Source organism: Ambystoma mexicanum, chromosome 10 (genome assembly GCF_040938575.1).
Source record: "Ambystoma mexicanum isolate Mex_15411 chromosome 10, UKY_AmexF1_1, whole genome shotgun sequence".
NCBI classification, from domain to species: Eukaryota; Metazoa; Chordata; class Amphibia; order Caudata; family Ambystomatidae; genus Ambystoma; species Ambystoma mexicanum.
Window position 1 is genome coordinate 1,586,830,429 of NC_090932.1, and position 25,998 is coordinate 1,586,856,426.

The window sequence follows — 25,998 nt, forward strand, 5'->3', positions numbered from 1 at the left end:
GGAGGCAGAGCAAGTGAGGGACAGAGGCAGGTTAAAGGCTAGGGAAAAAAGTAAGCTTCAGGGCAGATGAGAGGCAGGTTAAAAGGGTAAGTCGGAGGCGAGGAGGTAGGCTTTCCATTTGGTATCGAACAAATCAATGTGCACTGTTTCTCAGATTTCCGGGAGAAGAGAATTCCATGCAAGTGGAGCAAGAAAAGAGAAAGAGTGCGGCCGTGAGAAGAAGCACAGTGAGGGTGAAGTGCCACAAGGGTTGTTGAGAGGCTTGCAGATTTGGAAAGAGGAGGATACATATGGTTTTGCTTTACCATGGATAGATTTGTGAACAAGGAGAAGACATGTACATTTGCCACTGTTTTGCATCATCAGCCATCCATTGTGGTGAGGGTACCAGGAAGTAGGTTTGAAGTGAGGGAGTTCAAATAGAGTCCTGGTAGTAAAGTTAATGTTCTTGACGAGAGGGCAGAAAGCATAGTTGGGGAGAACAAAGAGGATGTTGGCACAGTAGTCCGGTTTAGCGAAGACAATAGTGGTTAAGAGATGCTTGGGGATGTTGAAAGGAAGGAGGTGCCTGATGTTTGGGGATGTTGAAAGGAAGGAGGTGCCTGATTTTCCTAATATTTAGGAGGTTGAGGCGAGACACTGTTGCAGTTTTGGAGATGAAAGTAGAGAAGGTGTGAGAAGGGTCATACATGAAGCTGAGGTTTCTAGCTGAAGAAGAGTAGGGGAGAGAATCAGGTGGGAACTGGATAGGAAAGGGAAGAAATGAGAGAGAGTATTTTGCAGGGAAGAAGAACATCTTTGTCATTGTAGACTTTAACATCAGAGAGTGCAAAGCCAACCAATAATGAATGGCGGAGAGACCGTTTGAAATTATGCTTGAGAGATCAGAGGAGAGTTCAGAAAAAGGGAAGAAGATTTGGGTGTAGTCCACGAGAGTTGGTACTGGCACCCAAAAGTGGAGTTTAGTGCCTCAATAGCTGAGGTATAGAGTGTGAAAAGGAGAGGACCCAAGACAGAGCCTTGTGAAATACCAACACTTAGAGGAGTGAGTTGAGGGTTGTTGTTGCCCCAGGAGACAGAGAATTATAGAGGCACAAGGTAGGATTTAAATCAGGCAACGCGTGTTCACCAATCTCAACAAGAGAGAGTGTAGTAAGACGATCAGAGTAATCAATAGTGTCAGAGGCAGGAGATAGTTCAAGGTGTAGTAGGATAGAGGATAGGTTTGAGTGCTTAACAGAGGCAATGAAGTTGGAGACATTCATGAGAGCAGTTTCAATGGAGTGATAGTAGCGGGAACCTGCTTGTTGGGGGTCTCAATAAGAAATTGGTAAGATGGTTGAACACAACCCTTTCAAGCCCTTTAGGGCAGTGTGGAAGGAGAGACACAAGGTGAGAGTTATAGGTAGGTTTGGGTCAGCCCCTTGCTCTTTTGGGAGAGGGATGATTGTGGCCATTTTGAGACACAGGACAGGTTAAAGATATCAGCAAAGGGACTTGAGTAACAGCAACAGCAATGTATTAGTATTGTCAAAATAGCTAATATAAGTAGCTAAGATAAATTAGCCAGTATTAGGATAGAGAATAGGTTTAAGTGCTTAACAGAGGCAATGAAGTTGGAGACATTGATGATATTTATCTCGGCTAATAAGACAATTGTGTGGGACTATGATATATTTAACAACCTTGACTTCAGCATGGAGAACCTTGAGAAGATGATAGCCAAGCTGAAACCACCTAGATCCTCGGGGCCTTATGGGATACCAAATCTGATCTATACACATAGGCCATTATTTTGGGCCAGAGTTTTCTCTCAATTGTTCATCACAATGGTAAATACTGGATCTATTCCAACCAGTTGAAAAGCTCAATTTTGATTCCAGTTTTCAAAATGTGTGCAAAGGAAAGTCCCAATAATTACAGAATGCTTGCCATGTCAGATGCCTGGTCACAAGTATTATTGGCAGAATTAAATTCCTGGATAAAAACGAGCAACTTGTTTTCTAAACTCCGAACTGGCTTTAGACAGGGGATTGGGATCTTCTCTAATGTATGGACTCTTTTGTATCTAATATGTCAGAGTATTAAAAAGGGAGATACATCCATATATATCTGCTTCATTGATTATAAAGGAGATTTTGACACAGTTCATAGAGAAATCTTGTGGTCTAAGTTGAGAAGAAGAAATTTAAGCTCTGTGGTATTATATTTTATCTAGGAGCAAGCAAATATGTTGTAAAAAGTGTGTCTTAATCAGTTGGGAAGCTTCAATGAGAAAATAGGCACTAGCTATGGACTCAAGCAAGCTTATCCACTTGCGCCTACTTTATATTATCTATATGTGTCGTACATGTGCAACATTTTGAGTGTAGCCCAGAATTTTACCCCCAGAACTGGTAGATCACTGATAAGTTAGCCTGGGTACGCTGATGATACCTTATTGATGGATGAAACCCTGATTGGGTTACAGCATAGCATGGACAAGTTATGTCAATATTAAAAATAAAATTAAGAATTAATTATAGTAAAACAAAAATCATGATGATCCTCAGAAGAGAAAAGGCCTCATCACGACTTGGGCTATTAGCCCTACCGCCGAACTCCCCGGCGCTAATAGCGACGGATCACGAGTTTGGCGGTAATGTTAATCCCCATTCCCCATTGAGCCCATTCGGCAATGCCCCATTCCCTATTGGGCTCAATGGGGAATTTTCGCGCTCTTACCGCCGGTGGATTTCCCGCCGGCGGTAATAGCGCACATTTTCGTCGGATTTCCCCCCAGCTCAGAGCTGGGGCGAAATCCGCCGAAGCCCTGATTTGGCGGACCCTTAAATCCGGCGGTAATAGCGCGACCGCCGGATTTAAGGGTTACCGCCAAAGTCGTGATGAGGCCCAAAGTCTCTTAAAGGTAGTTGGAAAATGGAGAATGAGAATATTGAGGTATTACATACTTATATGTATTTAGGAATGTTCATATCAGATTGCTTGAACGTGTCTATGCTGGAAAATGATGTATGTCAGAAAATTGAAAAAAGGTTTCCAGAAATATCACATTTTATAATACATAAGAGTGGACATATGAAAACCAGTTAAGACTCAGACACAGGACACAGCAAAACAAACAAACCTTTTTACAACAGGATGACTCCCATCATGAACGTCCAGGACTCCTATTTCATGGAAATCGGCTATGGTTACCTACCGCAGAATCTCAAGTGTTCCTATTACGTTATTGCCACGATGATTTAGGAGCAGGCCATTTTGGAACACTTAAGACCCAGAAAAAGGTAGAAAGATTCGTCTGGTGGGAATCCTTCAGAAAGATATGAAAGATTATATTCAGGCTGTGAAGCATGTTCACGAGGCAAGGTAACCCATCAAAAGACGATGGGATTATTACAACCTCTGGTTAAAGTCTTCCGTAATATTTCTTTACGTACGGCCGAGGGCTGGGGATACTAGGACACTGCAAGATAGTCGTGCCTGCGCCCTTGTTCACCCCAGTTTTTACTTGTGTGTGCACTCTACATGGCTCCCGAGAGCTTATGAGTTATTGAATCTGACACTAACAAAACTTTATAAAATTGCACTTAAAAGGACATTTGCATACATCAGGAGATTATCTTTAGGACAGACAGTGTAAGCATTAAAACAAAAACTCCACGGGTCTGTAAGGTGTCCAAAAATCATAAGGAAGACCCATGCGGGTTGTAAAAAACCTATAGAAAGAATGGCCATTGAAATTGAATAGCTTATAATTGACCCCAAAGAGGAACATTAAAGGGGTAACGCTATAAAACGTGCAGAATTGGCTGCAGACATCTCAGTTCAAATTTCAGGTCAGAGTTTGCATATTACTGGTTTCACACCTTCTCTAAATCCTCAGGATCGTTGCAACAAGTTCCTTTACACCGTGCAACTACAACAATATCTAAAAAGGTTGTGGCACTCGGTGCTATTTAAAATAGCATTGCTAGTTACATAAATAATGGTAGACATTATAGAAAGGTGAATTGTATAATGCTGAGATTCTAAGAAAGGGCAAACCCGTGATCTTGGTTTCATCGAACCAATAGGATTCTATCAGAGTAGGATTCTAAAAGCAGTGACAGCTGTACGAGTTAGAAATAAGGCAAGTATTCTTTGTTGAAGTGAGCAATGGCGGGAAATGTCTGCAAGCACCAGGGGCTAGATTATTTAATCTTTGCACCTGTGCTAAAAAGCAATGAAATTCTTAGATAACACGAAAGAGTACAATTCTATTTTGTCACAATTCATATAATCTGAAAATGTTGCACCAGCGCAACAATTCGACTGTGACCCTATAATATGCTTGCTGTATAACATCTTCATGTATTTCTTTTCTTGTTGCACACCAAACATAGTAGATAAAACAGTCTGCTTCATGTTTTAAATAATACAGATTGGTGCTAAACCTGTTTGCTCCATTTTGTTTCACCTAAGCAGCAAAATTGCAAAAGGACAGAGTTTTGATAATCTGGCCCCAGGCGACTCTTCTGACAGCAGCACGTAGGTGTGGACGTCCCATATATCTCACTCGTGCAGAAAGTGCGGCATGCAGTGCTTACTGTGCCTGCTGTTCGGAATCCGCCTGGTGATGAATTTCCTTTCATCCTAGCTCATGGGACAGTGCTTAACTGTGCCCAATGCTCTGTATCATCATGGAGCTGATTTTCTATCAATCCTCTGCCATGTTGGCAGTGATTGACTGTGCCTAACTCTCTGTATCTTCATGGTGCTGGATCTCCATCCAGTATCTCTCATTATACAGTACCCGACTGTGCCTTATGGACGTTATCATCATGGTGCTGGATCTCCATTCATCCCCTCTCATTATACAGTACCGGACTGTGCCTTATGCACTGTATCAACATGCTGCTGGATCTCCATCCATCCTCTCCCATGCTTGCAGTGACTGACTGTGCCTAACTCTCTCTTTCATCATGGTGCTGGATCTCCATCCATCCTCTCTCATTATACAATACCTGGATGTGCCTTATGCACTGTATCCTCATGATGCGTGATATCTAGCCATGTGCTCTCATTGTTCAGTGCCCAAAAGTGTGTGCAGGCATTTGAGGAGATTTGTTTAAAAGTATTAAGCCGAAATTATTTGTTTTTTGACAAAAATGCATCCGGAAATTTTTTTAAAAAACACATGTTTGAAAAGAAAAACAGAAATCAATGTTTTTCGAAAATTAAAATAAGATGACACTTTAAAAGTGTAAATTATGCAAGTTGAACTAATATGAAAAAGGAAAATATTTAAAGCTAAATTGGTTTTCTCACGGTGCTAAAGCTCCAGTCATCATACGCCTACGCTGCACTGAAGACAAGGCATGCATGGTCTAAATGTGTACACAGCTTTCTGATGCAGCTTCATACACCCTTGCTCATGCACCCACTGAATTACACAAGGGTGTCATTCAGTGGTGATGGTATTCCATCTGACCATGATCATTCCCATAGGGGCCAATTCAGAAAGAAGTAAGTCTGGCTTACTCCTGACATACTCCAGATTCACTTCTAGTAAGTCAGGAGTAAGGCGCTGTTGCTCAAGGTGACCTCTTTTAGAGTCAAATAATACTCTCCAGGATTAAGTCAACAGCAAGTCAAAGTTTCTGTTAGAAACCGTACATCATTCTCATAAAACCTTTAAAATGGTGCAATCTCATTGAAAAAACGCTTTGTAAATCAGGATAATAGTCTCTAACAATGAGAACAACCCTTCACCCTGAAGGTGATAACGATGAAGGGGGATCTACTTTGATCATCCTCTGCACAAACGCCTGCTCTGCATATGATATGGTTTTTGTACTGCCCTGTAGCACTGTGGTTTATCCTTGGTGGCGGTACCCAGCTGAACGTCCAAAGTAAGTACCGCAATTTACTCTAGCTGCTGCTTCTTCGCAGTGATTTTTTGGACATTGTGTTGATTTTCCCTTTTGTTTTTTTGAAGTCTAAACTAATGAGAGGTTCACATGAAATGTAATGATTCGCATAAATGGTGCCTGTCTTCCCTGTTTGTAAGTTTGTAATGTGTACATTGTTCGCTGTGTTATACAACCTTGAGCTACCTTGCCATAAATTGTGTATGGTGTCATGTCTTCACAAATTTGAATCTGTCCCTTTTCAATTAAATTCTACAACGAAATTCTGAGTCTAATTGATGTAAACATTTGGAGGTTTACCCTACAATCCAGTATTTCCTGAGCCTACTCACCACCACAACAATAGTAGGTTATAGCAAAACAAATTAAATGTTTTTTTTAAAAATCACTGGGGTCTAGTGGGCTTCATTCTGATTGTCTCAATAAATGGTGATGGAATACTTGCTGCAGACCTAAAAAAAAGTTTGAATCTTGGAGCCATTTTCTACACATTAATTTCAATCTAAGTAGAAATCTAAACCAAAAGTCTACTTTCTTATCTGTGAAACATTATTGACATGTGGACACTGTTTTAGGGCCACAAAATATTCCTGCAACCTCCACAATTGCCTAAAATCACAACAGGTATATGTGTTAAAAAAGGCATTGTAGTATCTATATCAAAATCAAATAAAAAATGTCTCCTGAAGTACGCCTGTTGGACATTTACGGTTGCCACAATGAAATTGCATAATAGAAATACATAATCAGAAAGGTTGTAAACAATCCACTGTTTCATGTAGGCACATGTTAAATGTAGATGCATTTTGAAAAAGATCAACACTCAATCCATTCTCATAACATGGCAATTTTTTTCAATAGATAAACCTTACAAATTCGGAAAGGTACTACATTTCAAAAACAATAGGTGTCCAAATAGGAATGCAATGGATTTTTAAATACAGGAACATCAATTGCATTTTTTTCTGCAGTTCTAAAATAATTCTGTTTGAATTTTGTGGCAATATTTGTATTCTTTTTAACCATACACCTCAGTTTTGAATCTGGGACCTTTTTATGGCACTTGCATTGTTCTAAGATGCAATCTATTTTATTTTGCATGGTGACGGTTCAGAAGTTCTCATTATAGTTATGGAACATTAGAAATAAGCCTAAACATGGAATAGTGCTGTTCAAAGATTTAATGAAAAATTATTAAATTAAACTAACAATGTGTGCAAAAGGACACATAGACCTGTTGATTATAGCTTTGAGTTAAATGTGAAAAAGTATCTTTTGAAATGTGGTCTTAGAGTATTGTGTGTCGGCCTCATAATCTCTGACTATGAGTACAGTTCATTACCCTGAGGGAGACGAAGAGGCCTGTACTGTATAATTCATCTGCACAGAATTGTGCTCTGCAAATGATATAGTTTGTGAACGGTCTTGTAGCACTGTGGGTTGTCTTTGGTGGAGGAACCCAGCTGAGCGTCCTAAGTAAGTACCAGAACTAATACTGGGTATCAATTTTTGAGAAAGGTTCTTTTTGAGAAGGGTTCTTTGTATGTGTGCTGATTTTCTTTTTTATCTTTTGACTGTCTAAACTACTGTGACATTCACATGAGGTTTAATGATTTACATTAATGCTGCATGACCTATTTCTTTTTAAATGTGTAATTTTGTCATCAGATTGCTGTCTCCTTTAAGATAGAATGACATGAATTGTCACAAATTTAGATCTATCCTTTTACATTTATGTTTGAAAGCAATTTTCTGGGTCATAGCTATTTACACGTTTGTAAGGCTATCCTTTAAATAGCCTAAGATTCCCTGCGCTTATTCTGCACCACAAATAGCATGCATTACACATTTAAACGAAATGCCATTATAGTAGGCTTCATTCAGTCAGACTGCACGTCATTTTGCTCAACGAATGGTCATCGAATCTGTGCTGCAGAACTCCAATTTTCTTAACGCCATGGCCATTCTTTACACATACATTTCAATCAAAATAGAGATCGAAACCAAAAATATTTTTTTTCCTGTTTATGCAAAAGTCTGAACACTGCTTTAGATCTATACAATGTTTCTAGAGCATCCACAACACCCTTAAATCACAATATACAGGTATCTTAAGAAGTCATCTGAGTATCTATATGAAAATAAATAAAAAAATATGTATCTTAACTTCCTCTCAATGAGGTTTATACAGACAAACATTTTAAGCAGTGTAAATATTGAATTTGTTTGCATTTAGAAAAAGACCCAAAGGCAAGCCACGCTCCTAACAGCGCAATTTAAAATAGTCGTAGACTACACATTTTGCAAGGTAGTTCATTTCACAAAGATAGAGGTGATTTAGTAGCTTTTTTTAACCTCCGGACTTGCAGACCCCTGTTTGAATTTGAGGGAGTATTTGCATATTATAAAGTTTTTACAAACTATCTTTATTCAAAGATTCAATCTATTTAATTGGACATGTTTAGGTTTCAGAGGTTTCTATTATAATGAAAATATATAGAGCATATTAATTCAGAATTATTTTAGCTGCTTAGATAATATGGAATCGTGCAAAGAGGTTACCCCCCAATCTGTATTATCTAAAATATTTTCACTTGGGCAGCAGACTCTTTAATTTACCATGTTTACTCGAAACATGAAAAGAAATATAGTAAACACATTCAGGGCCAGATTCACAGAGTTTTCCAATGGGATTTGCGCCATTATACAAGGCTTCTGAGAATCAGGCCCTTAATTGTATGTTATGCAACACACACAGTATAGAAAACAGTCATATAATTGTTGCCCTACTGCAAACCTATTTATATAATACAGACTGTGACAAAAACTGTTTGCCCCATTGCATATAATTTGAGCATTTGCTCAATTTCTAGCACTGGTGAAAATGTTAGATAATCTGGACCTTGGTGGTTACATTCATTTCCCAAATTCTCTGACTTCAGCAAAGATCCCTTCCCCATTTCCTTCACTCACCCAAGTACAGTTATTAATGCAGGTAGAAGGTTTGGTATAATCATGTCACCTCAATGGGTGTGAGGTAGAGTATTTGCCTTTTCTGGTTATCTACACCTTTTATAATGCCCCTTTATTTAATGTACAATATTGTTAATGCAGTTAAAAATGTTAGCACTGAGTGGCACAACCTTTCAGTTACATCAAAGCCATAAACAAAAAGGTGTTGCCATCCGTTGGTGTAGATTTCACTGAATACAATTTACCTAAGGAGAAGTGACCAAATTTATTTGACCAAAATTGGTAGGTAATGTGGTACATGTATAGTGCATAATAGGTGGGGTGTGGGGCAAGGCCATGAGTTAGTTTATAGAGGAGTAAGGGAGGGCTGCAGGGTTTCTCCCCCCGTATTATAAAAAGAAAAAGTACAAAAAGTAAAAAGTGATTTTATTTTTTGGGTAAAAAAATGCAGTCACTCTTCATTAGGTAAAATATTTTTGAAAACATAATGTATATCCCTTGCCGCCACCCAGTTCAATGACACCTATCGCAACAATCTTTAAAATTTAGAGACTGCTTGAACCCAGCAATATTCAAGCCTCTGTCCTAAAACTTTAACTGAGATCTCTGCAGTAGGTACTTTAACAATATCTGCAATTTCACTAAGCTATGCCATTATTCCAAGTCCATGTGGTCAATTATAAGCTATAAGCTTTCCAAGTGCCAGCAATTAAGGTTATATGTGGGATATTGAATGAGAGCAGAAGAGAATAGAAAGTGGTGACACAATGGTTGCTGTCAAAAGGAATACAGTGTTATTATTGAAACCAGGTGGCATGAGAGAGGGGAGAAGAAATACAAGGAAAGAGGATGCAGTTAATAGGGTGCTAGAGAAAAAGGAAAGCAAGGTAGATTGATAACACATTGATGTTAGGATAACTATTCAATTATTGTGAGTGATTGTGTAGAACAAAGAAGTACAGTCACAATTTCAAGAAGGAGAGAATAAAGAGGGGAGGTTAGTAGAATAGAGACGTGTGAAAATTATAAAGGATGCATGGAATAGAGATACAGACAAACAGATACATGGATAGCATACCTAAAGTTTTATTTGAAAAAAACACTACATTCTTTTGGGAACTGCATCTTAGCCTAAAAATATCCATCAAATTATAAACTGGCAATGCAGTCAGGTCTGATGAAGTCCCTAATCCAGTAATGAAAGAAAATCCAGTATGTGTGGCTTAAGTTGCTGACCCCTGTTTCGAATGTTTAATATGCTCCCCACCCCAAGCAATAGTTTAAGGTTGGAAAGTGGGTATAAAGATTCCATTAATCAAATCTGGGAATAGAGCACAGCTATAGGATGATTGCTCTCCAAGATGCTGCAGTGAAGATTTTCCTGAAACCTCCACTGATTCATTTAACAGAATGTATGGAAACAAGTAACCTTATTTGCCACAACTAGCTCGGTTTGGCGAAAGGAACATCTTAGGAATAAAAACAATCACCCTTAAACTTCCTGTACTCAAATATACTCAAACACCCCAAAAAGTTGTTATATTGACACTTTCGTAGAATTGTCGTTGGCAATTGATAAAGTTTATATGTGTGTGCATTGATGGAGACTTGCAAATTGGGGACTTCCACATGCACTACTAACCCTCATAATTTTTTTTTTTTTAATTATTTTGATTTAGCGGTTAAATGCAGCCTTTCAAAATGATGTACATTACAAAAATACATTACAGAATTCAAAAATATATGTTATACACAAAAAATGAATTAAAAAATACATGTTATTACATTAAGAAGAAGAAGTGCAGTTTGGCAAAAATGTAAAGGCCGAATTAGTTCATTTCATTTCACTGCATAAAACCACTTATTTTAGGGTCAATTACTTAACTAATTATGTCACTTTAAAATCAAAATTATGTCACTTTAGTATTAAAATTAATAGTATCAGTTTGATTCAACAGGGCTAATGATTCAATAAACACAACACTTGTGATGTTCATTTTAGCAGATTGACTGTTAAACAGAATATTCCAAAAGTGTCCTCGCTTAACCTGAGATTACTCTCAAACACATGTTTAAACATTTTGCATCTTTGTTGTAATAGAGCAGGACATTCAGAGATTAGATGTTTTAGTGTCTCGATAGCTGTCGGTACAAGACAAAATCTACAGTTGGCATTAGATGTGTTATTTCTCATGAATCGCACATCATTCGTTTTGACAAATATTCAATCTTATTCTCATGTATGTATACCTAGATTTGGAATCAGGAAACTTTGTTAGATAGTTTTCAATTACATGATGTTTTTTGATTGCAAAAGCTTGTTGTTTAAACACTCGTAATTTTGTGCATGCCTCTCGAGTTTTTATCCAGTCATACAACCCATGTTTCATTTTTGCTCTCTTGGGCTTGTTAGTGAGTAAATTATCATCAATACCGGACATTTCCATCAATGCTTTCACCCATTTTCGCCATTTCAGGATTTTAGGGTTCAATGATTCCAACATGTATCTTCCCATTGTATACATTATTCCATTTTCTCTGACAACCCTTAGATATTTTCGATATAACGTCAATACTTTCCATGCATAAATTGCATATAGTGAGACTAAACCCAATTCGTGTCGTATTAGGCACATGGATGTAGACATTGAGAGGCCACAAATTCTTTTCCAATAGCGACCCTCAAATCTTAGCCAGACACTCTCTAAGATGATCTCTCTAGTTTCTGCTCCATAAGTTATTATGGGTGTAACTTTTTGCTTCTAATACTTGGTAGTGGCGAGAATTTTCCAAATTTGGCTTGTATTATTTTTGACTGGGCTATACCATAATTGAATTACATGCAAAGAAATGGACTAGGGTGGGACCACATATTTGGGTGGTGGACAATCAGAAAAATTACTGTATGAAACTAAAGAGCGGCGCCTTATAACGTCACTCCACAATTGTATAACAACTGATCTAATGGGTTCTATGTGAAAATGTACCCTGGAAAAAGGTTGCCAGGTAATCAATTATTTTCCCTGCACACCTAAAAGCTTCCCCCACATATTCTAGGATGGGTGTTATTTACTATTCTAACTCCAATTCTAGAATATTTGGGGAAAGTGCTTGATTTTGTTGGGGGTACACATTTGGGGAAATGTTGCAACCTGGCAACATTTTTCCAGGCGACTTTATCACTGGATACCCAAAACTGATATTTCTAATATTGGAATTCACAAACTCTCTTAGTTCTCTTTCACAGAAGACACGGACATCTTTGATTTAATGCCCTTAGGTTTGCAATATTCTGTAGACCAATTATATGTATATGTAAATTGACATAACCTAATGTTCAATACCAAAAAAACAGCAATAATAATTTCAAATTGCAAAAGAAAAAATCAATTATAAATATCATGTGAATAAGCAAGCACTCATCTCAGTAACCAAATATACATATTTGGGATTTATAGTAGATCAAAATATGAACTCTAAGACTCAAGGTTTGAAGAGAGGTTTGGAACCAACTAGGAAACAATCCTCAAAGCTTATACAGGACTATGGGATCCTTAGGAAAAGCTCAGATGGACACACGAGTACAATCAATATGGTGACATACATAAACAATTTGAGTGCAGAAAGAGACACTGCTTCCACTGCTAATGGCCAGTTCATTGCAGCAACCAATCTACCATCAGACATCAAAGCTGCCCTCATCTGTCTCATTGTGATTTTCTGCCCTTTCCTGTAGATAGCAAAGCCCACCAATCAATGAGAGGTACTTTGCATTGTATATGTCACATCTCTTTAACAATATGATTTATTGCAAAAGAGTAGCCTAGAAGTTCCTCACCGTCCATATTATTCTCTCTCAATGAGTCCAGGAAATCAATTTGGAAATTTTGTCTCATCAGGGTAAAATTCAGTCTTCCACTGTATGTTGAGACCCACAAAAGCAGCACTTTGGGATCCTCAGACCCATCTCATCCAGTGAAGCCACAGGTAGACAGACAAGGAGTGATCAATGAATAATAAAGTAAGGTGCAGCTGGAACCTTCTTACTTATTATCATTAATCCAGGAGACAGAGCTGGAGGTGGACTTCAAACACAAGGCCAAAACTGCACATGTGTAATTCATTAATGATTGGAACATGTGTCCCACATCTGATATCTCTGAGATATGTTTAATTTGATGTTTACAGTGTCAGCATCTTCTTTGATCCAGTAGCCACGTTTCCGATTAGCTCACTGGCATTTTATATCCACATAAGTCAGAGTTCAGTGTAGAAGCAAATGTATTATTTTGTCAGTAGAAATTGGCTTTCCCCATAGCAAAGACACTGTTAGTTCATTTAATAAACATGTTTTGGACTCCAGATTCACTGCATATGAAGGAGGTCACAGAAAAGGTCTGTATCTCCATATCCCAAAGCTTTATGTGTCTTAATGTATTCACATTTATCATGTAAGCTCTCCGGTCATGTGTTTGTCTGTGAAGAGTGGTCTCAATCAGAGATGTTGAAGAATAGAGATCAGTGGATTTCTACTTGCCACTGGACTTAGCTGGCCCACCATGTTGCTCTCAATGTCCAAGGATGATCTTCCTAAATCAGAGGGTATCCCCTGATGTCAGATTGATAGGTTTTCTGCAGACCTCCTGGTGCTGCAGAATGGCCTTGTGATTGTTTTTGTACAGCCATATAACACAGTGGTGGATGTTCGGTGGAGGCACCCAGCTGAACGTCCTTTGTAAGTAACACCATCCATCTTTTTCTATCACTCTGAAATGGGTTTATTATTGTTTTAAGTATTTTTCCTTTGAAGTTAACAGATTATTTACTATTACTGTACACGTGTACTTTCCTCATCGGCAGAATCAATTTCTGCCAAAATACATTAATTTCATATATCATTATTCATAGGTTGTGCTGCTCTCGTGTTTCTAAAGAATAATAACATTCTCAACAGCATGATATTGTATGTTCTCAGAAAGGGAATATTTAACTCTGTGCCACTCTCATCATTATCTTTCCATTCTTGGAACTATCTGGTCATCCTGAGATTGGCATTACTTTGAAAAAAGCCACAATAGAGATTATATCATGCATGTATAATTGTAACAACAACATTCACTTTCACTGTGCATATTTACATGTATGTCCCAATGTGATATAAATGGCATTTAAATTGGGAACAATACATTGTGTTTCATCCTCGGGAACCAGATGAAACATCTTTCACTGAATTGTGAGGGTAATTACATGTGTTATAAGTTAAAAGAGCAGCCATTACTACTGAGGCATTGTTTTAAATGCTATCTTCAATTTATCCAAGGGCAGAGTTACTCAGGGATAAAGTGGCACCAGGTAAATGTGTTTTGCAGGTCTACAATGAATTATTGCAGTTTGAATACATATCTTCAATCACATGCAAAGACCCCTAAAGGAGAGCAGCAATGACTATTAAAGAGGGACCCCTGTGATCTATAGGATCTATTCACAGGGAGGATTGATTTGGGAATTGCAAAGCTCAACAGATGGTAATATTGTCAGAAAGCAAATATATTTGTATGGAATTGTTCCAAAGTAACAATGATGGAAACACGAGCAATTATTGTAATGTTTATTAAAGGGATCGCTGTGTAGATCTATGTTTAACTCCCCCGTCATGAGCTCTGGTAACTTAGGCTTCACCGGTCCAGGGTGATTAAAAAATGACCATTAATCTGGGAAACAGTGACAAATGTTACGTTCAAAATTACAGAACTGAAGCTCTGTTGTGTGGTGGCTATTGAAAAGGAATCTGCTATTGGATTTAAATTGAAAATAGTGAACACAGATCCATGTAGCCCAGGGATCATTAGGTCTGGTACTCAGGAACTGCATCACCTTTCTTTGTTTTCAGAACGTCCACACTAAAAATATTTTTAATACCATTAGTCTGAATGTTAGTTCTTTCCAAAGTGACTGGTTATCCTGAAAGCTTAGAATGGTAGGGATTCTCAAGCACAAGCTCTGGACTTAAGAGACCCCTGATTTGCTAGTGGGCTGGGACTCTACCAAGCTTTGATCATGAAGAAAAAGGTGCAGAAAATTCCCAAAGTGTCTAGTTGTGCCTGCTGCTCACCTTCCTATGGACAATGTACCCCCTATATTTTCATCACCTTTATCTGCTGTGTTACGCATGGTCGGGTGTGTATACAGCCCTAAGACACTGTGGGTATGTCTTTGGCGGAGAACCTAGTTGAACGTCCAATGTAAGTATCAGAATTAACACTGTACACTGCGCTAGAAAGTGCTTTCTTCTCTTTTTATTTTGTTCTTTTTTATCATTTCACTATCTGAAGTGTGCAGTCACATTTGTAGGATATTTAGCATTTAGTATAGGTATCATTGTAATGTAGTTCATTGCTGTTTTGCGATGTTCATTTTTTATTTATGTTTTATTTTATTTGTTAAAGTGCAGACTTAGATCCACAGCAGCAGAGCCCTGTGCAAGGTTTGGGTAGCCAGCATTTGGGTTTGCATCTTTTAACAGTAGCACTGCATTGTGAGTTACATTATGTGCATCCTTTGAGAAACTGAAGAATTTGGGGGCATTCTTAGACGTTACTGGGATGGAGTTCCAAAGTGTGGTTGTATGACAAGAGAAAGATTGTTGGGTGTTCCTCTCTTTATGTATTAGAAAGCTAAATGCTGAGATAGGTTAATAAAGTACCTATCTGTGCGGTTAGCTTTCCATTATTAATCTAAAATAATATTAGCATAGCTTTCAATTGTGAAATGGTTATAGGGTAAAAACAGTAGGACAGGATAAAACAACTTTGAAATGTGAGGGGCAGCTATCTCAGTCTAATTGATATAAAGGTTCTGAGGTTTTCCCTGAAATCCAGTATTTCCTGAGCCTTCTCACCACCACAACAATAGTAGGTTATACCAAAACAAATTAAATGTTTTTAAAAATCACTGGGGTCTAGCAGGCTTGATTCTGATTGTCGCAATGAATGGTAATGGAATACTTGCTGCAGATCTAAAAAAAATGATAGTTTTAAATCTCAGGGCCATTTTCTACACATTAATTTCAATCTAAGTAGAAATAGAAACCAAAAGTCTCCTTTCTTATCTGTGAAAGATTATGAACATGTGGACACTGTTTTAGGGCCACACAATATTCCTGCAACATCCACAATTGCCTAAAATCACAATTGGTATATGTGTTAAAAAAAGGCATCATAGTATATATATCAAAATCAAATTAAAAATGTCTCCTGGAGTACGCCTGTTGGACATTTACAGTTGCCTCATTGAAATTGCATAAAAGAAATACAAAATCAGACAGTTTGTAAACAATGCACTGTTTCATGAAAGCAGCTTTTAAATGTACATGCATTTTGAAAAAGATCAACACTCAATCCATTCTCATAACATGGCAATTTCTTTCAATAGATAAACCTTACAAATTCGGAAAGGTACTACATTTCAAAAACAATAGGTGTCCAAATAGGAATGCAATGGATTTTTAAATACAGGAACATCAATTGCATTTTTTTTCTGCAGTTCTAAAATAATTCTGTTTGAAATTTGAGGCAATATTTCTATTATTTTTAAACTTAAAACTCAGTTTTGAATCTGGGAACTTTTTATGGCACTTGCATTATTCTAAGATGCAATCTACTTTACTTTGCATGTTGACTGTTCAGAAGTTCTCATTATAGTTATGGGACATTAGAAATAAGCCTTAACATGGAATAGTGTTCAAAGTTTTTATGAAAAAATATGACATTAAACTAACAATGTCTGCAAAAAGGACATATAGACCTGTTGATTATAGTTTTGAGATAAATGTGAAAAAGCATCTTTTTAAATTTGGTCTTACTAGGAAATTTAAAAAAATCAAAAGTGGATCTGAAGACAGACAATGTCACATTTTAATGAAACGGCCTAGGGTTTTTTTCAAGATCAGAAATCCTAAGGAACCCTGTACCTGGTAAACAATAATGGCATTTGGAAAGCTAATAGATTATAATTGAACAGATAGCGTAGGCTTAATGGAATAACCAAGGGAAATTGTGCAGTTTGCTAAAGTACCTGCTGCTGAGAACGCTTTAAAAATGTCTGGTCACTGGCTTGAATATTGATGGATCGAAACAGTCTCTAAATGTTCAACACTGATTCAATAATGACCCTTAACGCTTGGTAATGCCAACAAACGTTGCTTACAGCACTATGTAGATGAAAGTTTCTGGCACTCTGTGCTATTTAAAATGGCTTTGTTAATTGAGTTAATAATATTAGACATAACATGAAGGTACATTTTATAATGCTCAGATACTCAGAAAAGAAAGAAAAATTCTGTGTCATGGTTGCATCAAGGTGATATAATTCTACCAAAAGGTATTCCTGTAGTAACAACTGTACCAGAGTAAGAGAAGGAATTCGGGGAGGGCTCTGTATTGAAGTGAGACATAGTGGGAAATGGCTGAACCCCCCAGTGATGCGATTATCATTTGAACCACTGAAGAAAAATTGAGCAAATAGTTAAGATAATATGGAATGGAGCAAACACATTTTTTTCTCAATCAGTATTATCCAAAAATGTTTGAACTAGGGCAAAAAAGGAATCTGACTGGTTTTCAAACTGTGTTTGCTGCAAAAAATAAAAATAAATATGTTTACTAAATTTAGTTTCAGGTTACGAGGCAAACATATTAAATGAAAAAGATTGCTTCTGGTTTGCCCCAGTGAAAACATCTTAAATAATACTGGTTGGGTTTAAACCTGTTTGCTCTATTGCATATTATCTGAGCAGCACCACTGGAGCTACATTAATTTGCTCCACATTCATGTTCACAGGGGAAAGTTTTGATAATCTGACCCAAGATAACTCTCGTGACTGTAACATGAATTTGTGGAATTCCCAATTATCCTTGCTCAAATGAAGACAATGCTCACAATGGCTAAATGGTCAAGCATCTTCCTTGACATAGATCCATCCATCCTTGCTCATGCAGACAGTGACTTATTTTGTCTTTATTTCCATATTATCTGGGTGATGGCATTAAATCAGGTCATTATTCTTCTCATACGGGCCAATTCATAAAGAAGTAAAACTAACTTTACCTTGACCTAACCCTGGAGAGGGCTATTACATTCACTAAGACGTTATTTAGTAACTCTGTACTACTCCTGACTTATCTGATTTACACATAGTAAGGCAGACTTTCTCATAGTAACTTATTTGTGTGCCAAATAATCCTTTCCAGGTTTACGTCAAAGGTAAGTCAAAGTTTCTTAGAGTAATTGTGGATCGGCCTCATAATCTATGACTATGAGTACAGTTCATTACCATGAGGGAGATGAAGGGGCCTGTACTGTATAATTCTTCTGCACTGAATTGTGCTCAGCACATGATATAGTTTGTGAACGGTCCTGTAGCACTGTGGGTATGTCTTTGGTGGAGGAACCCAGCTGAGCGTCCTAAGTAAGTATCAGAACTAACACTACGTATCTCTTCTTGAGAAGGGTTCTTGGTATGCGTGCTGATTTGCTTTTTTTCTTTTGACTGTCTAAACTACTGGGACATTCACATGAGGTTTAATGATTCATATTAATTCTGCATGACCTATTTCTTTGTAAATGTGTAATTTTGTCATCAGATTGCTGTCTCCTGTAACCTTTAAGTTAGCATGACATGAATTCTAAAGGGTGGCATGTGTTCACAAATTTAGATCTATCCTCTTCCATTTATATTTTAAAGCAATTTTCTGGGTCATAGCTATTTACAAGTTTGTAAGGCTATCCTTTAAAAACCCCAAGATTCCCCTCACTTATTCAGCACCACAAATAGTATGCATTACAAATATAAATAAAATGCCATTATAGTAGGCTTCCTTCAGTCAGATTGCAGGTCATTTCGCTCAATGAATGGTCATCAAATGTGTGCTTTAGAACTCCGATTTTCTTTTAACGCCATGGCCGTTTATTTCACATTAATTTCAATCAAAATAGAGATCAAAACCAAAATGTTTTTTTCCTGTTTGTGCAAAAGGGGAACACTGCCTTAGATCAATACAATGTTTCTACAGCATCCACAACACCCTTAAATCACAATATACAGGTATCTTAAGAATTAATCTGAGTATCTATATGAAAATGAATGCAAAATATTTATCTTACCTTACTCTCAACGGGGTATATACAGACAAACATTTTAAGCTGTGTGAATATTGAATTTGTTTGCATTTAGAAAAGACCCAAAGGCAAGCCAAGCGCCTAACAGCACAATTTTAAAATTGCCATAGACTACACATCTTGCAAGGTAGTTCATTTCACAAAGATGGACGTAATTTAGTAGCTTTTTTTACCTCATGACTCACAGAACCCTCTTTGAATTTGACGGAGTATTTGCATATTATACATTTTTTACAAACTATCTTTATTCAAAGATTCAATGTATTTAATTGGGCATGTTTAGAGTTCAGACGTTTCTATTATAGTGAAAATATATAGAACATATTAATTCAGGATCTTTTTAGCTGCTTAGATAATATGAAATCGTGCACAGAGGAGCCCCCCAATTGGTATTATCTAAAACATTTTCACTAGGGCAGCAGACTCTTTAATTTACCATATTTACTTGAAACATGAATAGAAATATACTAAACACATTCAGGGCCTGATTCACAGAGTGTTTTCCAATGAGGTTACGCCATTATACAAGGCTTCTGAGAATCAGGCCCTTAATTGTATGTTATGCAGCAGACACAGTATAGAAAACAATCATATCATTGTTGCCCTCCTGCAAACATATTTAGATAATACAAACTGTGACAAAATATTTTTGCTCAATTAAATATAATGTGAGCATTTGCTCAATTTCTAGAACTGGTGCAAATGTAGATAATCTGTACCTTGGTAGTTACATTCAATTCCCAAATACTCTGACTTCAGCATAGATCCCTTCCCCATTGCCTCTACTTACCCAAGTGCAGTTATTAATACAAGAAGAAGGTTTGGAACAATCATGTCACCTCAATGGGTGTGAGGTAGAGTATTTGCCTTTTCTGGTTATCTGAGCCTTTTATAATGCTCCTTTATTTAATGTACAATATTGTTAATGCAACTAAAATGTTGTTTAAAATAGCACTGAGTGGCACAACCTTTCAGTTACATCAAAGCCGTAAACAAAAAGGTGTTGCAATCCTTTTCCGTAGATTTCAGCAAATACAATTTCACCTAAGGAGAAGTGACCACATTTATTAGACCGGAATTGGTAGGTAATGTACATGTATATTGGATAATAGGTGGGGTGTGTGGTAAGGGCATAAGGTAGAGTAGAGAGGAGCAAGGGAGGGCTGCAGGGGGTCACCCCCGTATTATAAAAAGAAAAAGTAGAAAAAGTAAAAAGTGATTTTCATTTTTGGGGTAAAAGAATTCAGTCACTTCTTCATTAGGTAAAATATTTTCGAAAACATCATGTATATCCGTTGCCGCCACCCAGTTCAATGACACCTATTGCAACAATCGTTAACATTTAGAGACTGCTTGAACCCAGCAATATTCATGCCCGTGTCTTGAAACTTTAACTGAGATCTCTGCAGCAGGTACTTTAACAACCCCTACAATTTCACTAGGCTATGCCATTATTCCAAGTCCATGTGGTCAATTATAAGCTATTAGTTTTCCAAGTGTCAGCGATGAAGGTTATATGTGGGATATAGCAAGATGCCATTGAATGAGAGCAGAAGAGAATAAAAAGTGGTGACAGAATGGTTGCTGTCAAAAAGGAATACAGTGTTATTGAAACCAGGTGGAATGAGAGAGGAGAGTAGACATACAAGGAAAGATGATTCAGTTAATAGGATGCAAGAGGGAAAGGAAGGCAAGGTAGATTGATAACACATTGATGTTAGGATAACTATTCAATTATTGTGAGTGATCGTGTAGAACAAAGAGGTACAGTCACAATTTCAAGAAGGAGAGAATAAATAGGGGAGGTAAGTAGAATAGAGAGGTGTGACCATTATAAAGGATGCATGGAATAGAGATGCAGACAAAGAGACACATGGATAGCATACCTAAAGTTTTATCTGAAAAAAAACACTACATTCTTTTGGGAACTGCAGCTTAGCCTAAAAATATCCATCGAATTATAAACTATATTATGTTAAAAAAAAAGTCATGACAGTCGGGCCTGAGGAAGTCCCTAATCCACTAATGAAAGAAAATCCAGAATGTGTGGCTGAGTTGCTGACCCCTGTTTCGAATGTTTAATATGCTCCCCACCCCAAGCAATAGTTTAAGGTTGGAAAGTGGGTATAAAGATTCCATTAATTAAATCTGGGAATATAGGACAGCTATGGGATGATTGCTCTCCAAGATGCTGCAGTGAAGATTTTCCTGAAATCTCCACTGATTCATTTAACAGAATGTATAGAAAAAAGTAACCTTATTTGCCACAACTAGCTCGGTTTGGCGAAAGGAACATCTTAGGAATACAACCAATCACCCTTAAACTTCCTGTACTCAAATATACTAAAACACAACAAAAAGTAGTTATATTTACGCTTTATAGACTTGTCGTTGGCAATTGATAAAGTTTATATGTGTACATTGATAGAGACTTGCACATTGGGGCTACCACATGCATTACTAACCCTCATAATAGAATTACACTAGGGTTGAACTTGCAAAGGGTGGTGGACAATCAGAAAAATCACTGTATGAAACTAAAGAGGGGCGCCTTATAACGTCACTCCACAATTGTATAACAACTGATCTATTGGGTTCTATGTATTTGAAAATGTACCCTGGAAAAAGGTCACCAGGTAATCGATTATCTTCCCTGCACACCTAAAAGCTTCCCCCACATATTCTAGGATGGGTATTATTTACTATTCTAACTCCAATTCTAGAATATTTGGGGAAAGTGCTTGATTTTATTGGGAGTACAAATTTGGGGAAATGTTGCAACCTGGTAACATTTTTCCAGGCGACTTTATCACTGTATACCCAAAACAGATACTTCTAATATTGGAATTCACAAACTCTCTTATTTCTCTTTCACAGAAGACACGGACATCTTTGATTTAATGCCCTTAGGTTTGCAATATTCTGTAGACCAATTATATGTATGTGTAAATTGACATAACCTAATGTTCAATACCAAAAAAACAGCAATAATAATTTCAAATTGCAAAAGAAAAAATCTATTATAAATATCATGTGAATAAGCAAGCCCTCATCTCAGTAACCAAATATACATATTTGGAATTTATAGTAGATCAAAATATGAACTCTAAGACTCAAGGTTTGAAGAGAGGTTTGGAACCAACTAGGAAACCATTGAGTGAACTTTATGGACTAAAACTAGTCCTGCTATAAACACATAGAATAGTTGCTGAATTAATAATAATGAAAAATATAATGGACATATGAAATCTAGTAAAGAAATTGAAGGTTTGGTGTTGAAAAGGAAATGACAAATTAAAAAATCTTGCAGTATGGAAGGTATTACGTTAAAAATATAAACCCCAATATAAACTTACAAAATGAGGTTGCATGTATGCAGTTTTGGGAAGCTTTCAAATATTCCAAAACAGGGACCAAAGACTATAATACCATGAATTAAAGGCATATTTTAGCCACAGAGGAAAGAAGTAAACAAGGGAGAGCAGAACTAATAGCATGAGTGCATTCTTGAAATCTGGAATAAATATAGGCATTTCAATTCTATGGATGGATCTAGATAGATACTCTTTCAGTAAGAAAGGCTACAAAGGTTCTGATTTGGAATTATATGGGTCTGGGAGGGCGGAACATTATGAATATGAACTGCAATAAAAAATAAATCCCCAGTAATCACAAATAAGAAATTAGAAACAGACAGACTTCCAATGATCGCATACGTTTTACGTCAATAAGATGCAGATTGTGGGTTACAAATAAAAAACTTTCCAGACTATGGATCTGATGCTTTATTTAAGCCACGTTTAGCAATGTTATGAAATCCGTCCTTAAACTTTTATAGAAATTCCTAGAGCAGGTTAGACCTGCCTGGCAATGTACTATCCAGTCAAAATGATGACTATGAATCGGCAAGGATATGCACACCTGCATTCCATGTTCTCTGTGAGGGCTATTTTCTGTTGCATAGTTTTGTCATTCTTATCTTTGGGAATGCACACATAAAGCCTGCAGTCCTGACAGGTGCATTGTATCTTGGATATAGGAAAGGTGTAGAGATAAATAAAAAATCCTCAAAGCTTATACAGGACTATGGGATCCTTAGGAAAAGCTCAGATGGACGCACGAATACAATCAATATGGTGCCACACATGAACAATTTGAGTGCAGAAAGAGACACTGCTTACACTGCTAATGGTCAGTTCATTTCAGCGGCCAATCTACCATCAGACAACAAAACTGCCCTCATCTGTCTCAGTGTTATTGTCTGCCCTTTCCTGTAGATTACAAAGCCCACCAATCAATGAGAGGTAGTTTGCATTATATATGTTTCATCTCTTTAAAAATATGATTAATTGCAAAAGAGTAGCCTAGCAGATCCTCACTGTCCATATTATTCTCTCTCAATGAGTCCAGGAAATCAATTTGGAAATTTTGTCTCATCAGGGTAAAATTCAGTCTTCCACTGTATGTTGAGACCCACAAACACAGCACTTTGGGATCCCCAGTCCCATCTCATCCAGTGAAGCCACAGGTAGACAGACAAGGACTGATCAATGAATAATAAAGTAAGGTGCAGCTGGAACCTTCTTACTTATTATCATTAATCCAGGAGACAGAGCTGGAGGTGGACTTCAAACACAAGGCCAAAACTGCACATCTGTAATTCATTAATGATTGGAACATGTGTCCCACATCTGATATCTCTGAGATATGTTTAATTTGATGTTTACAATGTCAGCATCTTCTTTGATCCAGTAGCCACGTTCCGATTAGCTCACTGACATCTTATATCCACATGAGTCAGAGTTCAGTGTAGAAACAAATGTATTATTTTGTCAGTAGAAATTGGCTTTCCCCAAAGCAAGACACTGTTAGTTCATTTAATAAACATTTTTTGGACTCCAGATTCACTGCATATGAAGGAGGTCACAGAAAAGGTCTGGATCTCCTTATCCCAAAGCTTAATTTGTCTTAATGTATTCACATTTATCATGTAAGCTCTCCAGTCATATGTTTGTCTGTGAAGAGTGGTCTCAATCAGAGATGTTGAAGAATAGAGATCAGTGGATTTCTACTTGCCACTGGACTTAGCTGGCCCACCATGTTGCTCTCAGTGTCCAAGGATGATCTTCCTAAATCAGAGGGTATCACCTGATGTCAGATTCTGGTGCTGCAGAATGGCCTTGTGATTGTTTTTGTACAGCCATATAACACAGTGGTGGATATTCGGTGGAGGCACGCAGCTGAACGTCCTTTGTAAGTAACACCATCCATCTTATTCTATCACTCTGAAATGAGTTTATTTTAAGTATTTTTCCTTTGGAGTTAACAGATTATTCACTATTACTGTACATGTGTACTTTCCTCATCGGCAGAATCAATTTCTGCCAAAATACATTCATTTCATATATCATTATTCATAGGTTGTGCTGCTGCAGTGTTTCCAAAGAATAATAACATTCTCAACAGCATGATATTGTATGTTCTCAGAAAGGGAATATTTAACCTTGTGCCACTCTCATCATTATCTTTCCATTCTTGGCACCATCTGGTCATCCTGAGATTGGCATTACTTTGAAAAAAGCCACAATAGAGATTATATCATGCACGTATAATTGTAACAACAACATTCACTTTCACTGTGCATATTTCCATATATGTCCCAATGTGATATAAATGGCATTTACATTGGGAACTATACATTGTGTTTCATCCTCGGGAACCAGATGAAACATCTTTCACTGAATTGTGAGGGTAGTTTCATGTGTTATAAGTTAAAAGAGCAGCCATTAGGACTGAGGCATTGTTTTAAATGCTGTCTTCAATGTATACAAGGGCAGAGTTACTTAGGGATAAAGTGGCACCAGGTAGATGTGTTTGCAGGTCTACAACGAATTATTGCAGTTTGAATACAGATCTTCAATCACATTGCAAAGACGCCTAAAAGAGAGCAGCAAAGACTATTAAAGAGGGACCCCTGTGATCTGTGATAGGATCTATTCACAGGGAGGATTGATTTGGGAATTGCAAAGCTCAACAGATGGTAATATTGTCAGAAAGCAAATATATGTGTATGGAATTATTTCAAAAGTAGCAATGATGGAAACACCAGCACTTATTGTAATCTTTATTAAAGAGATTCCTGTGTAGATCTTTGTTTAACTCCCCCGTCATGGGCTCTGGTAATTTAGACTTCACCGGTCCATGGTGATTAAAAAATGACCATTAATCTGGGAAACAGTGACAAATGTTACGTTCAAAATTAACTGAAGCTCTGTTGTGTGTTGGCTATTGAAAAGAAATCTGCTATTGGATTTAAATTGAAAATAGTGAACACAGCTCCATGTAGCCCACGGATCATTAGGTCTGGTACTCAGGAACTGCATCACCTTTCTTTGTTTTCAGAATGTCCACACCAAAAATATTTTGAATACCATTAGTCTGAATGTTAGTTCTTTCCAAAGTTACTGGTTATCCTGAAAACTTAGTGTGGTAGGGATTCTCAAGCACAAGCTCTGGACTTAAGAGACCCCTGATTTTGTAGTGGGCTGGGACTCTATCAAACTTTGATCATGCAGAAAAAGGTGCAGAAAATTCCCAAAGTGCCTAGTTTTGCCTCCTGCTCACCTTCTTCATCTACTTTATCTGCTGTGTTATGCATGGTCGGGTTTGTGTACAGCCCTATGAGACTGAGGGTATGTCTTTGGCGGAGGAACTCAGTTGAACGTCCAATGTAAGTATCAGAATGAACACTGTACACTACTCTAGAAAGTGCATTCTTCTCTTTTTATTTTGTTCTTTTTTATCATTTCACTATCTGAAGTGTGCAGGCACATTTGCACGATATTTAGCATTTAGTATAGGTATCATTGTAATGTAGTTCATTGCTGTTTTGCGATGTTTATTTTTATTTATGTTTTATTTTATTTGTTAAAGTGCA

The 25,998-nt window shown here is 37.3% G+C and overlaps 1 protein-coding gene across 7 annotated transcripts in view; it reads left to right on the forward strand.

Moving 5' to 3' along the window:
* The window catches only part of IGLL1 (immunoglobulin lambda like polypeptide 1), a 1,070,724-nt gene that overhangs the window by 1,029,433 nt on the left and 15,293 nt on the right, over positions 1-25,998 (forward strand). The window contains exon 3 of one of the 7 annotated variants that reach the window (XM_069619932.1): positions 18,316-18,351. The exons of 2 other annotated variants lie outside the window; for them this stretch is intronic. In XM_069619932.1, coding sequence (XP_069476033.1) covers positions 18,316-18,351 — 36 coding nt within the window. Of the gene's footprint in view, positions 1-5,855; positions 5,895-7,352; positions 7,389-18,315; positions 18,352-24,278; positions 24,315-25,998 lie in introns of all 7 variants that reach the window. 4 more of the 7 variants (XM_069619930.1, XM_069619929.1, XM_069619931.1 and 1 more) reach the window with 4 other exon arrangements.